This window comes from Baudoinia panamericana (assembly GCF_000338955.1).
Source record: "Baudoinia panamericana UAMH 10762 unplaced genomic scaffold BAUCOscaffold_1, whole genome shotgun sequence".
Taxonomy (NCBI): Eukaryota; Fungi; Ascomycota; class Dothideomycetes; order Mycosphaerellales; family Teratosphaeriaceae; genus Baudoinia; species Baudoinia panamericana.
The window spans coordinates 1,297,113-1,311,972 of NW_006911257.1; the positions used below are offsets into that span (position 1 = coordinate 1,297,113).

The following is a 14,860-nucleotide window of genomic DNA, read 5'->3' on the forward strand; positions in this document are numbered from 1 at the left end:
CACTACATCCTTGCGAAGACCCCTCGATCAGGAACATCCCTTTGCAAGTTGAGTCCACGCGATCTGAACGGACTCCGGCCCGCGGAGCCACTCCCTCCCTCCCTCCGGTAACAAGTAACACAATATGTAAAACAAGGTACGGTACGCTGTCGAAGAACGCCTGGGCCCGAGCTCTGCATACTAGCCAGCCTCTCACAAGCGGAGGCGTGCTAGTCTTCCCAAGTGTCAACGTCCCTGCGGCTCAAGGCAGTAGTCTGCACTGGATGCGGATGATCATCAGATCACAACGCGTACTGGCTGATTGGATTGCGAGGTGGAGCTAGATGCAGAGCAAACTGGTACTGACAAACAAGCTTAGCTGCGCTGCAACATGGCGCGCCACAGATCCTTATATGCAACGTTTTGGCCGCAGCAACAGGGTTCTCCAGATTTATCCAGACGAGCAAATCTCACATGGAACACACCAGGGTCCACGTGCATAATATAATCTGCTTGGCATTTCAACGCGCTCTAGTCGGTGATTTATTGACCGTCTCACATGGACGGCTGGCAACATATCGAACGAACTGGCCTCGCTTGGCGGCGGTAGATGGATGCAAATGCACGCGCATCGTAGGACATGCAATATGTCCGGCAAAATGCCTCTGTCATACGGAGACTGAAGCTGCCATCAACGGCGAAGTAGTGAGAAGGACCCGCTCTAACAAGTGTTATGTCTATGCTGTTCGTCCCTCTGAAATCCCATCGAACCTGCTCTCCATCTTTCACTTCCTACGATCACTTACGATGGCACCGTCCACGCTAGTTCTGGCGTTGATGTTCTCTTCTGTTCTTGCTCAAACGCAGTCTCCCTGGGGACAGTGTACATATCCCTAACTATACCTTCGCAGTCCTGCAACGCTGACACGACTACACAGGTGGCGGGTCTGGCTACGGCGGCGCAACTATCTGTACTTCGGCGTACTATTGCAGCACCCAAGGCCCCTACTACGCCCAATGCGTTCCCGGCACCGCCACTACCGGTGCCGCTGGCACCACCACGAAGCCTGCTAGCACCTCGACGTCCGCGGCTTCGGCCACCAAGCCCAGCAGTACCCTGGCGACGGTCGTGAGAACGTCCACCCCCATTCTAGCAACGAGCACAACCAGTGCGAGGAGCACCACATCTGCGCCGATTACGACCTCCACGGCAGCAGCTTCTGGCAACCCGTTCGTTGGCAAGCAGATGTACCCTAACCCCTTTTACTCTTCTGAAGTCGTCAACCTTGCAATTCCGTCCCTGCCAACGAGCCTCAAAGCTGCTGCTTCTGCCGTGGCTATTGTTCCCAGCTTCTTCTGGATGGACACGCGCTCTAAAGTTCCGATGCAAGTTTTGTCTGTCTCGCAAATGTCGTGGCAAAGCTGACGGCGCATAGAATGGGGTCGATGCTTGATGATATCGCCGCGAAGAACAAGGCCGGCGCAAATCCACCGTACATGGGCATTTTCGTCGTATACGACCTGCCCGACCGTGACTGCTCAGCTCTCGCTTCGAACGGCGAATACAGCACTGCCAACAACGGCGTCGCCAACTACAAGGGTTACATCGATGACATTGTTGCTAACCTCAAGAACCATTCCAGTGTATCCGTCGCCCTAGTTGTTGGTATGATATAAATATCTATGTGTCATCAAATCATTTCGATAGCTAACTTCGGTACAGAGCCCGACAGCCTAGGCAACCTGGTTACCAATCTGAATGTTGCCAAGTGCGCGAATGCCCAGTCGGCATACCTTGAGTGCTACAACTATGCTCTTACCCATCTCAACCTCCCGAACGTGGCTATGTACATTGATGCTGGCCATGCAGGTTGGCTGGGCTGGAGTGCCAACCTCCAGCCGGCTGCGGACCTTTTCGCCCAGGTGTACAAAAACGCCAGCTCGCCGGCCGCAGTGCGTGGTCTTGTCACCAATGTCGCCAACTACAACGCCTGGTCAATTGCTACTTGCCCGTCTTACACCCAAGGCAACGCCAATTGCGATGAGAAACGCTACATCAATGCTCTCGCTCCCCTTCTTCAAGCCGAAGGCTTTCCAGCCCATTTCATCACTGATACTGGTCGTGATGGCGTCCAGCCTACGTCACAGCAGGCATGGGGCGATTGGTGCAACGTCAAAGGGGCAGGTTTCGGTGCTCGCCCAGGAACGAACACAGGTGCGTACTTGCATGGCACAGATCGATCCAGTTACTATGGCCATCGCTAACGTTTGACTCCGTTGTATAGGAGACCCGCTGGAGGATGCTTTCGTTTGGGTACGTACTCGACGACCACCTCCCAGCTTCTTGTCCGGGTCGTCGCTAACATATATACCCAACCCTTCGTAGGTCAAGCCTGGCGGAGAAAGCGACGGTACAAGCAATTCATCTTCGACCAGATACGATGCACACTGTGGATACGCTGATGCTCTAACGCCTGCGCCGGAAGCAGGCTCGTGGTTTCAGGTGGGTACTAAGCCAGAGACATATCTGCTGTTCGAACATGCACTGATCGGATGTCCTTCGATTTGCAGGCATACTTCCAGCAGCTGTTGACGAACGCCAACCCTTCCTTCACCTGAAGCATGAGGAGGTAGACGAGTGGGAAATGCAACATGAGCAATGGTGCTTCTTACGTAGGCTGCAGAAAATGTATCTTGGGCAAGGCAAAAGTGTTACGACCCACATAGCAGAACCGCAGTAGCTTCGTTGTAACATCTAGTGACCCATGTGGCGCTGTTTTATCACCGTACATGCGGCCAAGCGATCGCTCCTTTCCCACGCTGTCGCCCTGCAGCACTATCTAAAGACTGCGCACTGATGTGTTTTGTTTTTCAGAGTGCAAGCTACTATACTGCTCGCCTTGCACCCGCAATGGTCGAGAAAGATGTCGAGTGAGCTGCCGCCACGGCCCTGCAGTAATTTACGAAGCCGAGAAGCACGTCCACGTCACCCGCCTCTTCTGTACAAGCTCGCAAGCTCGAGCATCAACGATGGAAGGTAGGGTAAAGCTTGGTCTATCAGGCGAGTTGTATAAAGACCGCAAATGAACGCTGCTCGACTTGTAATCCTCCCCCAATGAATATCTCGACATTCATTCATGATGTGGGTGAAGGTTGCTCTGACAGCGAGCTTCCTCTGGCCGTCAACATCCGCCTTTACCTTCTCAGACAACAGCAGCCACGCTTGCTCCGGCTCAATAACGCTCCCCTCTAACCTGACCAATACATCTTTGTCGGCGCTGCCACAAGCTTTCAGCTCTGCCAACCAGGCACAAGATGCCGTGGCTCTAGACCAGATCCGCAACACGCTAGCTCTGTATCCGCTGTGCATCGATGGGAAGGACTTCGCCTCACTAAGCCTTGTCTTCGCCTCCGACGCCGTGGCCAACTACTCGGCACCCCTCAATATCTTGACTCCGCTTAGCACGATCGAAACAGTACTTGCGGCGAGTCTGGCCTCTGTCACGACGCAGCATCTGCTCGGCACGCAAGACATCCAGCTAGTAGGCCCATGTGCGGCGAGAAGCGTAACGTATTACCGGGCCGCGCACTTCGGAGAAGGTGTGTATGAGGGCGAAATGCTCTATGCCTATGGCCAGTACCGCGATGTGTTGGTGAGGCTGCCGGAAGGGTGGAGGGTCAAGGAGAGGACATTGGCGTATATGGTAAGCCTGCGATGGTGGATGCGAAGTCCGTTACATTCGCTGAAGCTCATGTCCACGCAGGGCCCTTTGCTCGGCAATGCATCAATCTTTACGCCGCAGGCTTGAGCCGAGCGCACAAGACACTTGGAGATTGTCGCTCAGTCTTCTCGCCACCGGATCGACCTGAGCGAACCATTAGCATCGGTAGAGTGTACATCGTATTCAGGAGGTATCGCCACCTACCAATCACCCTTGGCAAAGCTAGGCTCTACCACTTGCTCGTTCATAAGTGCTTCACACTTCCTGCGAACCTTTTGCGGCACGTCGTTACTGGGATCCTGCCCCTTCTTCACCCGCTTGCCTTTCGCCTCAACCTGCAACTCGACCAGCAGCCCAAAAGCAACGGCCCGCCTTGCAGCAGACTTCACCATCTCCTTCTCCTCCGCCCTCTTCTGGCCCTCCCGTCGCTTAACAAGCATCTCAGGCGTCTCCTCGATCTTCTCCGCCCAGCCCCGTTCCCCGCCGCCAGCGCTGAAATTCACTTCGCTTTCAATCTGCGGTGCACGGACGTGATTGTTGATGCTCACGCCACCCGGCGGATCATCTATGCTATCGTCGGTAAGTGAGCCTGCTGTGTCCATGTCTGTTTCGGTGGTCGGCGTCGGCTCGGCGTCTTCCATGTCGACGCTCTTCCATTCGCCACTCTCTAAAATGAAGCGGGGAGCTCTGTTCTTTCTGCGGCCGTAAACTTTGTTAGGGTCAGAGCGGTCCCCGAAAACCGCGATCTCAAGCTCACTGAGCTTGACGACGATGCGAGGATCGCCTTTCTTCAGCTTCTGCTTCGCTTTCGAAGTAACAGCCAGGTCGTCTTCCGCCCCGGTAGGTACTCTGCCCTGAAGCAGCGCCACAAGCGCATTATCGATTCGGCTGTCAAGACTGTCCGGTGCTGAAGACGGCTTGTGTCGTTTGCATTTGTCGGAGCAGTACTTTACTTCTGTCGACGATGCCTTGGAAGTATTGGCACGTCGTGCGCCTGCAGAGCGTCAGAGTAGGGTTACCGGAATGACAGCAGGATATATCGACCGATGACTCTCCCGCAAGTGTGACAGTATGGTACCTGATCTCCATGCGTCAGGTAGAACGGCGGCGGAGTGGCTTGGCCCTTGGACGGACGGCTCCCTTCGAAGTGTCAGTGGATGCTGTGGCTATGTGAGGTACAGCGTCCTACACGAGTCCATCCACGACATTGCCACCGTCTACATCGCCGTGTGCTGTTGATACAGTCAGGAAAGCCAAGCGTACTATGTGAGCCGGAGCTCTACCGTCAAGTCAACAGCATAATCACCTTGGATGGACGAAAACAGTTACGTCATCATGAAGGCACGCAAACACCTAATGTCGTTGCGTGAACTAGAAAAAATGATATCGCTAATGCTGGGTATCTAAAGAATCTAGTCGGCGGACCGCAACGTCCTCCAATCAATAGCCGAACTCGTCTTCTATTTCTTGTATGGACTTGGTCCCCACAAACGCCCGCTTTATGAAGGCGTACCACGGCGCGTTCCGTTTCGTATGCTTGCCGGCCTTCCCAGGACGTTTCTTATGCTTCTTACTCTTCTTGTCTGCGTCGAGATCGGTGTCTTCATGCTTGCTCCATGAATCCAGGGACTCTTCGCCGTCATTGTCAGCCTCAAATTCCCCTATGCGCCTCGCCAAGTCCACGATTCGCGGCATGGTTAAGTCCTTGAGGTGGTACACATCGTCCTCTCGCGTATCGTACTGCACTTTGTACTTGAATTTGTTCGGCTGCGGCTTGAAGTCTCTGTCGTGAGGTTTCTTGCCATGGTGCTTGCCCGCGTCCCACTTCAGGTCCTCAAGCTGGTCTTCCGTCTCCGACCTATTGCCGTCGTGGAAGTCGTTATTGATGTACGTGAGATTAGCGTAGTATTGTATGTACTTAATGAGAGAGAGAGTCTGCGGAGAATATGCTGGTCCTGGTGGCGCTGACTTTGACGGCGGCTCGGGAACCGTGAACTTGTCCTTGCTGTTACTCAGAGACCGGGTATGGGGCCTATGGTGTGAGATTGTTGTATGATGCTGCTTCGGTCGGTCAATGCCAGAAATGTTGTATTCGAACACTCTCAGAGTTGGCATCAAGTTTGGCACAACACTAGCGGAGACGAACGACGTGGCAAATCGCTCAGCGTATGGTCCTCCCATGTGTTTAAGATATTTCTTTCGCCTCTTCTTTTCCTTCTTAGTGAGCGCAGTAAGTTGGTCATCTGTCTCCCAGCCAAGCTCATTTTCAGCCATGGCCAGACGAAGTGACTGCGGCGGTTCAGGCAGCTCCGACCATGTAGCGCGCAGTTGCAGCCAGTAGTCACTCGAAAGCATTGGATGTACCTCGTCGTTGTCAACTCCGCGCAACTCAGGCTCGTTATGGTGCATGCGTCCTCGCTTCGTGTCTTCGTCAAGGTCGGCAAAGTCCTGCAGGAGAAAGTGGTCGAAGTTAAAGTGGCCGTACATGCTTGTAACGATCACATCGCGATATTGTCGGAGCCACAAAGTGTACTTCTGCCAACAGGTCTCGTCCCACAGAGTCTTCGCTTCCTGCCTGATGGGCGGTTGATGTCCGATGAGAATCACCTTCACGCCGCGCTCGCGCATCTGCTGCAGCTGCACGCGAAGCCATTCCAACTGCTCGTAGCCAGGCTCATCAGGCGAGGCACACCCGTCCACGGCCGCGTTGTTCTTTACAAAGTACAGCGTGTTCATGCTGAAGACAGCAAGCTGGTTCGGAATGACCTCCACATAATGCCATCCACCCTGCTCGAACTGATGCCTCTGGAACTCCGGAATGAACTGCTTCCACACCCGTGCGTATGTTCGTGTCCACACATTTGGAGCCTTCGCCATGACGTTGTGCGGTAGGATATCGTTGTTGCCCAGGGTAGGAACGATCGGAATACCTGGAAAAGTGTCCAACATCTTGTGCACCATAAACTCGTTCGAGCTGATAACAGCATCCGCAGTGCGCGGTAATTCCTCATCATTATCATGCCGCGCGGAGTCTCCGGTCCAGACTACGAAGTCGATGTCGTGTAGATGGTGTTTCACCCACTCCATAGTCTTGTTCACAAGCGCAATGGGACTGTCGCATTCGCTTGTCTCGGCACCGTAAATGCCCGCAGGCCCTTGCCCCCTGTGACACGCTGCATCCTCGTTTGTGGAGGAGTAAACTTGGTAGAAAGGGTCAGGGTGGAAGTCTGCACACGCTGTCAGCTTTAGTCATAACATATCGTCCCACAAGACATGCCTGTCATGTGAAGAAATCGCCCGTACAACGGCCGTTGGGCAGCAGCGACAACATCACTGTGCTCTCGATCATTCAGAGGTGACTGCGCCGGTGGCAGGGCGCATGCAAAAGCAAGCAACGTAGTCAAGGCAAGACATCGAACGCCCATGTTGTCCGGTGAGCCACTCTTCCCGTCTCTCAAGGAGCCCAGCCCGTCCCGGCGCCGCACCCCAAAGCAAGATCCCCTCCTCGCATCAACGCAACTACCACTGCAATGCTGTCGAAATGAACAACTTCTGTCTTCGAACCCGAACCAACACAGCCAACGCTACGTCATTGGCATGCAGGTACAATGCAGACAGACGGCCCGAACTTGCACGTGCCGAGGTGGAAGACGGCTCGATTGTAGGCAGAAGATAGGAGGGACGTATAGACATAGAAGAGTGAAGAGAGACGGGATGTTTCCATACTCTTATTGCGGAGGCCTCAAAAGGATATAGGAGCACGCGACACCCACCCATTCAGGTGCCTGACGTGCAGCTGCTTCCAAGTCAGCGAATCGCAATCCTTCTGCGACACCCGTGCTTTGCTTGGACGTTGTGGTCTGTCTCTGCTTTGTGTCCAAGGTGCGGTTGGTCACCAGCAGACGGTACTGCCGGGGCCATGATGTTCACAGGGGTGAGTATGCTTTGCCTCTGCCTTTGAGACATCGATCCACGCCTTGATGTGTCGAAGAATGCTCCTGATGGAACCATCACTTGCGGCTTGGAGGCCTCGGGAGAGACGGCTGATGCCGCTCCGTTCCTTCGCCCTCGTCCGAGCGGTGATCCTCTCCTCTCTACTCCACTCTCTTGCCGTCATACAATTGGCTCCGTGTCTCTACCTGTTGCAATGCCTGACCGGACGCAAGACGCGTTCGCGCTCCGTGGGCGACCTGTGCTAGGGGCAGACGGCGGCGATCCAGCATGTACACACATAATTTCGCCTCTTGCTGAGAATACACTTCCGGCATGCGGAGGGTGATATGTTCCGCGAGTGACAGCAACTGAAACTTACGGTATAAGATGGCATCTAGGTCATTCACGCATCAGCCACTTAACGAAGCGCAGAAAGAGTTCCGCATGATACGATTGCTACCGTGCTGCGGCAACGATAGTCCCATCGAAGCTGAAATGAAGGCCTTCTGGATCGATGATGCCCGCGAATTCACCGCCCTGTCTTACTGCTGGACAATCGCAGAGGCTACATGTGAGATCTCCGTAGGTGGCGAACCATTCTTAGTACGTCCAAGCCTCCATGCATTCTTGCAAATCTGGCTCGCAGAGAAGCGGCAGGGCTGGCTGTTCGTGGACGCTATCTGCATCAACCAGAACGACGTTGCAGAGCGCAGCTCTCAGGTTGCCCTCATGGGCCAAATTTACCGCAACGCCTACCAGGTGCTTGCCTGGCTTGGGGTGCCTTCGGCATCGCAGGTTGCAAACCTTGAACTCCATGAGCGCTACAAGCAAGGGAAGTCTTTCGACGGGGATACTCTGCACCCTTTGCAAAGGCTGACAATCGCTCGGAATGCGGCACTTGATGCGCTGATAGACTGCGAGTACTGGTCACGGCTATGGATAGTGCCCAAGCTATTGCTCGCGGACCGGCTTGTTTTCCAATTCGGCACGTTTCCAATAGCTGAGCAGGAGCTCAACAACATCGTTCACGAGACAGATCGACTGCCAGGCTTCTTGACCATGCGCATTATTATGGTGATCGGGCAGTGGCAATGCGACTGGTCGAACCCACGCATTCCGCCGGCGAACAATGGTCGTGCGCTGATGTGGCTCGCCCTTCAGCTACGCAGGCGCTTCGCTGGCGACTACCCTCACAGACAGCCATTCACCCTTCCACTCCCATTGATCCTCCCGCTGTCAAAATTTGCTGGCCAGCTGTGCTCGCTGCAGCGCGATAAAATCTTTGCGATGCTGTCGATTGCTGTATCTTGTATTCCGGTCGATTACAGGATGTCCTTTCCGGTATTATGGTATTGCACTCTGGTTGAGCTTCAGTTCCAGCACAGCGTCTTTCGCTTGGCTGGAGTAAGAACCCAATTCGTACATGACTCTGCGGATTTCGAAGATCAATGGGGGGAGCTGCTTTTCGCATGGATCGCTACTTCTATCCAGTCAAATAAGTGGCCGCTACACAGCGTTCTCGTACGGTTGCTGCTCGACTCACTTGACCGGCGCGCCTTTCGCTCCTTGTGTAAACGGGTATGGAGCCTGCCGCCTCGCTCACGCGGTGGAAGTCCTGCCCTTAGCATCTTCCGCAGTATTCCGGGTTCTCCGGCCATGCTTACATGGATCATGATCTTTCGCGTGTGGTGGTGCGAAAAGCGCAACATCTCAGTACACTTTCCTGAACACCACAGTGACACACGCACATTCAGTGAATGGAAAACGTTACTTAGAACGGCGCATCGGTCGATGCTTGTGAGCATGCTGACGATACCGTACATTGAGAAGCTTCTAAACACCTCACAGCAAGATCACTTCGTCGTGAGAGGCCAACAATACTCGATGTCGACCGCCGCAGAAGCGATTGTGCGTATATTGAGCGAGGAACCGGAACTGTTCCTTCGTGTCCGCGTTGACGACAAGCCAAAGCGACAAGAGCCTGGTATGCACTTCACGCGTGCTCTCTCGGAGACCCTACATCGTTATGGTTTCGAAAGGACAACGTGAAGAGCAGTTTGCGGTACAGGATTCGACAACGCCGAGGCCTAACAATATACGCTCTTCGACGTGGTGGTGATGACCCAAGTCCCGCTGTCGGCATTACTCAGTCAACCACCGAAGGCTTGCGAAACGCACTTGAGCGAAGTGGCTTCGGCCTCATTCCATGGTAACCCAGTCGGTGCGCAACGGGCCCTCAACAGCGACGAACGCCGCATCAACAAGCGCCACTTTCTCTGGCGAGCGCGGAATCAGCTTGGGTGGCATATCCGACCCGGCTACGCCAGGAAGCTTGCCTCGGGAAGCCGCTTCATCGAATTGCGCTGTATTAAGAGGGAAGTCGGTTATCGACGACCCACAACAGCCGCAATATGGCAGTGGCGAAAGATCGTTCGGCGACAGTGATCCCAGCACAGACTCGCCGTCCCGAGCCAAATGCGAAGTGGTCTCGCTGCGCAGGATCCGCTTGATTCGAGCTTGAACTCTGCAAGGCCATTCGCGTTCCTAGTTAGTGTTCATCCTTTGTAGGAGGTAGACGGAAGAGATGCAAGCCGGCAGTCTTCTTTCGTGCAGTTTATAGTAGGCGTGCAGGCCCGATGCAATGTTCGTTGCTCGTCAAAGTGGCATCCCCCGAATCTTCGAAACTTCCGAATGTCAAAGCCACTCGGATCCGGAGTGGGTTTTGGGTGAGAGACCGCGGGAAAGCAGTTAGGCCACGAGCTGTACTTTTCGTGAGCCTGGTTGGCATAAGGAACTCTGGAAACAGCAGAGTGAGGCAGATGGATGCGGCACTTAGGGCTTTTCGGTTCTCTCGGAACGTCTAAGCAAATACATGTAGGCGGCTGCATCCAGTCCAGATCCTGACTTGTGCAAGGGTCCGGGTATCACTGCGCCTGTCACAAAGCCTCGTGCATTGCCGAAGATCTACTTCAGTTGACGCCTGTAGCACCACACAACAGTGGTCTTTGCGGCCGTCGACGAGCGACGCCGGTGTTGGGATCGGATTCAGCGAGCATAGCTGCCTAGCATCTGGACGCACGCGTATGTCTTCCTTGTTAAGGTCCACAAGGACATGCCTGATTGCCAGGCGAGGCACGTTACTTTAGTGGCTGGCAGTACTGGTGTCCCGGCTTGATGAAAGTGATCGCGTAACTCTATGCCCGTTGTGGATTGGTCGGACGACAACTCGTCACGTTGTGCCTGGTCGGGTGAAATTGCATTGAGAGGCCGTACACGACGTAAGCTTCCTCCTCCGGGTCATCGGGCGCCCATCTGGCAAAGCGGCGGACTGTGAGGGGATCTCGCCACTCACTAATGCGACCAGAGCAGCACCACGGCAAGCTGCCATCTTGATTTCCATCTGGCAAAAGCTATATATACCCTTCGCTATGCGCTATTTCGCAACCAGGACTCACAGTGAGGGAGTGTCGGTGGAGGTGCCTCGACTGCCTAAGGCGTTAATTGCCCCACCGGCTGTGGGATGGCATTGACGCTCCGTCACCTTGCTGCCCCTCATCCGAAGCTCAACTTTTTGTTGACTCGGCACTGTTGACTTCCACAAGCACACTGCTATACCTCTCCACTGACCCTATCTATACCTCTTCGACCCAGCCATCCATCATGTCTCTCTCCAACAAGCTCGCCATCAACGATGTCGATCTCAAGGGCAAGCGCGTCCTCATCCGAGTACGCCGCCCCAACACTCGTCATACTCCATCAATATCCGATACCTCCACAACATCCACTAACTCCTCCCCCACCAGGTTGACTTCAATGTACCGCTCGACAAAGAAACGAACTCCAAAATAACCAACAACCAACGTATTGTCGGCGCTCTCCCCACCATTAAATACGCCATCGACAATGGCGCCAAGGCCGTCATTCTCATGTCTCATCTCGGCCGGCCTGACGGCAAGCCCAACCCCAAGTACAGTCTCAAACCCGTAGCAGCCGAACTCGAAAAGCTACTAGGCAAGCCCGTTACATTCGCACCTGACTGCGTTGGCTCCGAGGTGGAGAAGATCGTCGGTGACACCAAGGATGGCGGTGTAGTGTTACTCGAGAACCTCCGATTCCACATCGAAGAGGAAGGCAGCTCAAAGGACAAGGAAGGCAACAAGACCAAAGCCGACAAATCCGATGTGGAGAAGTTCCGCAAGCAACTCACCTCCCTTGGCGATGTTTACGTCAATGATGCCTTCGGCACCGCTCACCGTGCCCACAGCAGCATGGTCGGCGTTGACTTACCCCAGAAGGCCTCTGGCTTCCTCGTGAAGAAGGAACTCGAGTACTTTGCTCAAGCGCTCGAGAACCCCAAGCGACCCTTCCTCGCCATCCTCGGCGGTGCTAAAGTCAGCGACAAAATCCAGCTGATTGAGAACCTGCTCGACAAGGTTAACAGCCTCATCATCTGCGGCGGTATGGCCTTCACCTTCAAGAAGACGCTCGAAGATGTCAAGATCGGAAACAGCTTGTTCGATGAGCCTGGCAGCAAGAAAGTTAAGGATCTGGTAGAGAAGGCGAAGAAGAACAATGTCAAGATTACCCTACCCTGCGATTATGTCACAGCGGATAAGTTCGACAAGAACGCCAAGACCGGATATGCGGAGGATAAGGATGGCATACCAGACGGCTGGATGGGATTGGACTGCGGCGAGAAGAGTCTGGAGTTGTACAAGAAGGCAATTGACGAGGCGCAGACGATCCTATGGAACGGCCCACCGGGCGTGTTTGAAATGGACAAGTTCGCAAACGGCACGAAGAAGACGATGGAGTATGCCGTGCAGGCGTGTGAACAGGGCAAGATCGTTATCATTGGTGGCGGTGACACGGCGACAGTGGCGGCAGAGTACGGGACGGAGGACAAGCTGAGCCATGTCTCCACCGGCGGCGGCGCGAGTTTGGAGTTGTTGGAGGGTAAAGAGCTGCCAGGTGTGGCGGCGCTTTCGAGCAAGTAGTGCTGTTCCCTTACCATGCGGCGGGAGCTCGACCGGTCGTCCAGCCGGTGCAAAGCTCAGGTAGCGTGGGTGTGTTCGAATTATGCTGCCTACCAGTGCAGCGAAGCACTCCGCTTCGATCTTGCATAAGCCGTGTATCTCCAGCTTGTCTCATGCGCCATAGATCGTTCGCCATACGCCGCCGCTATGTTGATTCTTGCGCGCGAAAGAGCCCAGCGATGTGCCATATTACAGGTGGTTACTTCTTGTGCCCTCCCATCTTCTTCAGCTCCTCTCTGTAACACCAGTCAGCATCGCCCCATACAACCTCACCAATACTCGCTTGGCTGCATGTCCTCACTCACTTCAACTGTACCGAAAAGTCATCGCTCGTATCATCATCATCCCAACTCTCCTCCCACAAGTGCGTATTGGTCGCCTGCGCACCAACTTCCTCCTCCTTTGTCCACTCATCTACGGGGAAGTCCTCGAACTCGTCGTCCTCTTCTAATTGCGCCGCCGGTTTCTGTGGTTGGAGCGGCTGCGAGGTGTCCTTGTTGTCGGAGACGTTGGCGCGGAGTTTGCTGGTGTCCGAGTTGGATTCCGCAGAGCCGGACATGATGGAGGTGGAGATAGGGGAGTGAGTGAGTGGTTATGGGGTGGATGATGGCTGGGATGTGGTCGTCGCTTAGACAAGAGTGCAGTAGAGAGCTTTGATGCCTAAGGCCATAGAACTTGCAAGGCATCAGTCGGGACCGAGGATCGGAGTGCTTGAGTCAGGCAAGCTATTGCTCACAACGGCGTTCCACACCCGGCGTGCTTACATGCGACACTGAGGGCGAAAGCCTCTTCCACTCACTCCACCATCGAATCGCAAGGAGTTCCCCAGTCCTCCATTCCAACATGGCTTCGCCCTTCCGAACATCACTTCCGCGCAGCACCCGACAGCTCACGCGACAGCAATGTCTTCGATCCACCCAATGCCTTTACCAACGGAGAACATACGCAACACCCAATCTCCGTGCCCCAGACGCCTCCGATCCGAAGCTCCAATCCATCGACGTCTCCCAGCTGCAAATCCAGAAGAGCACCACCCCCAAGGATGTCATGCCGCACGATCAACTCGTCTTCGGCCGCACCTTTACCGACCACATGCTCAGCATTGAGTGGACGGCAGGCGATGGCTGGTTAGCGCCGCGAATAACGCCATACCAGAATCTCAGTCTCGACCCTGCAACGTGCGCGCTACACTATGCGTTTGAAGCATTCGAAGGCATGAAGGCCTACAAAGATCGCAACGGCGATGTACGATTATTTCGGCCGGATATGAACATGAAACGGTTGAACAAGAGTGTTTCGCGGATAGCACTACCTACCTTTGATGGCGACGCTTTCATAGATCTACTGAAGCGATTCTGTAAAATCGAGGAGCGGTTCATTCCTTCGTGAGTAAGCTACAGCATTGCCCGCATCAGACCCAAACTTTGATCTAACCACGTCCGCAGAGCTCGCGGCTACTCATTATACATCCGGCCAAACATGATAGGCACCCAACGTACCCTTGGCGTAGGACCACCCGGCTCAGCATTACTCTACGTCATCGCCTCCCCAGTCGGCCCCTACTACCCAACAGGCTTCAAAGCTATCTCGCTCGAAGCAACCACCTACGCCATCCGCGCCTGGCCCGGCGGTGTCGGTGCATCGAAGCTAGGCGCCAACTACGCGCCCTGCATCGTCCCGCAGATGCAGGCCGCCACCCGCGGTTTCCACCAGAATCTCTGGCTTTTCCCGGGTGTGGACGAGCGAACGGGTCAGCAAGAAGACTTCGTGACTGAAGTCGGCACCATGAACCTCTTTGCTTGCATCCGGAGCCCGCAAGGCAAGCCTGAGCTCGTTACAGCTCCTTTGGATGGGACCATCTTGGAAGGGGTAGTGCGTGACTCTATCCTAGCGCTTGCGCGCGAACGGCTGGTACCGGAGGGTTGGACGGTGAGCGAACGACCTTTCACGATGCGGGAGCTTACTGAAGCTTCGTCGGAAGGCCGGTTGATGGAAGTCTTTGGCTCGGGCACGGCGGCGGTTGTGAGTCCTGTACGGAATATTGGCTATCAGGGGAAGATCATCGAGTGCGGGTTACCACCCGACAAGGAAGTCGGTGAGGTTACGCTTCGGATGCTCGATTGGATTACAGGGATTCAGTATGGCGATGAGACGCATGAGTGGAGTGTCAAGGTGTGATGTGTGTTGCTC

General features: G+C 54.7%; 8 protein-coding genes across 8 annotated transcripts; 6 read left to right on the forward strand and 2 right to left on the reverse strand.

Moving 5' to 3' along the window:
- Positions 1–786: 786 nt before the first annotated feature.
- BAUCODRAFT_20949 (glycoside hydrolase family 6 protein) lies at positions 787–2,598 on the forward strand (the record flags this gene model as incomplete). The annotated part of the gene is made up of 7 exons (XM_007673961.1): positions 787–862; positions 918–1,374; positions 1,416–1,645; positions 1,703–2,194; positions 2,265–2,293; positions 2,366–2,482; positions 2,551–2,598. 7 exons carry the CDS (start codon positions 787–789, stop codon positions 2,596–2,598), a joined length of 1,449 nt encoding a protein of 482 aa, XP_007672151.1.
- A 112-nt stretch (positions 2,599–2,710) lies between these two features.
- BAUCODRAFT_29352 (uncharacterized protein) lies at positions 2,711–3,850 on the forward strand. The gene has a single exon (XM_007673962.1). The coding sequence runs from the start codon at positions 3,120–3,122 to the stop codon at positions 3,786–3,788; it is 669 nt and encodes a 222-aa protein (XP_007672152.1). The 5' UTR covers positions 2,711–3,119; the 3' UTR covers positions 3,789–3,850.
- On the reverse strand, positions 3,805–5,050 carry BAUCODRAFT_190376 (uncharacterized protein). The gene is made up of 5 exons (XM_007673963.1): positions 4,985–5,050; positions 4,891–4,933; positions 4,746–4,841; positions 3,906–4,695; positions 3,805–3,845 (listed from the first exon to the last, which is right to left on the reverse strand). The coding sequence occupies exons 2-5, from the start codon at positions 4,907–4,909 to the stop codon at positions 3,821–3,823; spliced, it is 930 nt and encodes a 309-aa protein (XP_007672153.1). The 5' UTR covers positions 4,910–4,933; positions 4,985–5,050; the 3' UTR covers positions 3,805–3,820.
- Positions 5,051–5,141: 91 nt separating this feature from the next.
- BAUCODRAFT_118688 (uncharacterized protein) lies at positions 5,142–7,126 on the reverse strand (the record flags this gene model as incomplete). Its single annotated transcript, XM_007673964.1, has 2 exons — positions 5,142–6,928; positions 6,979–7,126. 2 exons carry the CDS (start codon positions 7,124–7,126, stop codon positions 5,142–5,144), a joined length of 1,935 nt encoding a protein of 644 aa, XP_007672154.1.
- Positions 7,127–8,018: 892 nt separating this feature from the next.
- On the forward strand, positions 8,019–8,411 carry BAUCODRAFT_60134 (uncharacterized protein; the record flags this gene model as incomplete). Its single annotated transcript, XM_007673965.1, has 1 exon — positions 8,019–8,411. A coding segment is annotated over one exon (393 nt), but the record flags the coding sequence as incomplete, so codon positions are not given.
- Positions 8,412–11,235: 2,824 nt separating this feature from the next.
- Positions 11,236–12,631, forward strand: BAUCODRAFT_100615 (uncharacterized protein; the record flags this gene model as incomplete). Its single annotated transcript, XM_007673966.1, has 2 exons — positions 11,236–11,360; positions 11,438–12,631. Exons 1-2 carry the CDS (start codon positions 11,295–11,297, stop codon positions 12,629–12,631), a joined length of 1,260 nt encoding a protein of 419 aa, XP_007672156.1. The 5' UTR covers positions 11,236–11,294.
- A 50-nt stretch (positions 12,632–12,681) lies between these two features.
- Positions 12,682–13,384, forward strand: BAUCODRAFT_190482 (uncharacterized protein). Its single transcript, XM_007673967.1, has one exon. The coding sequence runs from the start codon at positions 12,818–12,820 to the stop codon at positions 13,229–13,231; it is 414 nt and encodes a 137-aa protein (XP_007672157.1). The 5' UTR covers positions 12,682–12,817; the 3' UTR covers positions 13,232–13,384.
- A 129-nt stretch (positions 13,385–13,513) lies between these two features.
- BAUCODRAFT_60927 (uncharacterized protein) lies at positions 13,514–14,848 on the forward strand (the record flags this gene model as incomplete). The annotated part of the gene is made up of 2 exons (XM_007673968.1): positions 13,514–14,055; positions 14,116–14,848. 2 exons carry the CDS (start codon positions 13,514–13,516, stop codon positions 14,846–14,848), a joined length of 1,275 nt encoding a protein of 424 aa, XP_007672158.1.
- Positions 14,849–14,860: the final 12 nt, after the last annotated feature.

Excerpts from the sequence above, each read along its gene's own strand:
- BAUCODRAFT_29352 (XM_007673962.1), top strand. The coding sequence starts at position 3,120 with ATGTGGGTGAAGGTTGCTCTGACAGCGAGCTTCCTCTGGCCGTCAACA.
- BAUCODRAFT_190376 (XM_007673963.1), bottom strand. Across the intron at positions 4,696-4,745 it reads CACTTGCGGGAGAGTCATCG|GCGCACGACGTGCCAATACT; the intron begins GTCGATATATCC and ends GACGCTCTGCAG. Across the intron at positions 3,846-3,905 it reads AGCTTTGCCAAGGGTGATTG|GTCGATCCGGTGGCGAGAAG; the intron begins GTAGGTGGCGAT and ends TGGTTCGCTCAG.
- BAUCODRAFT_190482 (XM_007673967.1), top strand. The coding sequence starts at position 12,818 with ATGTTGATTCTTGCGCGCGAAAGAGCCCAGCGATGTGCCATATTACAG.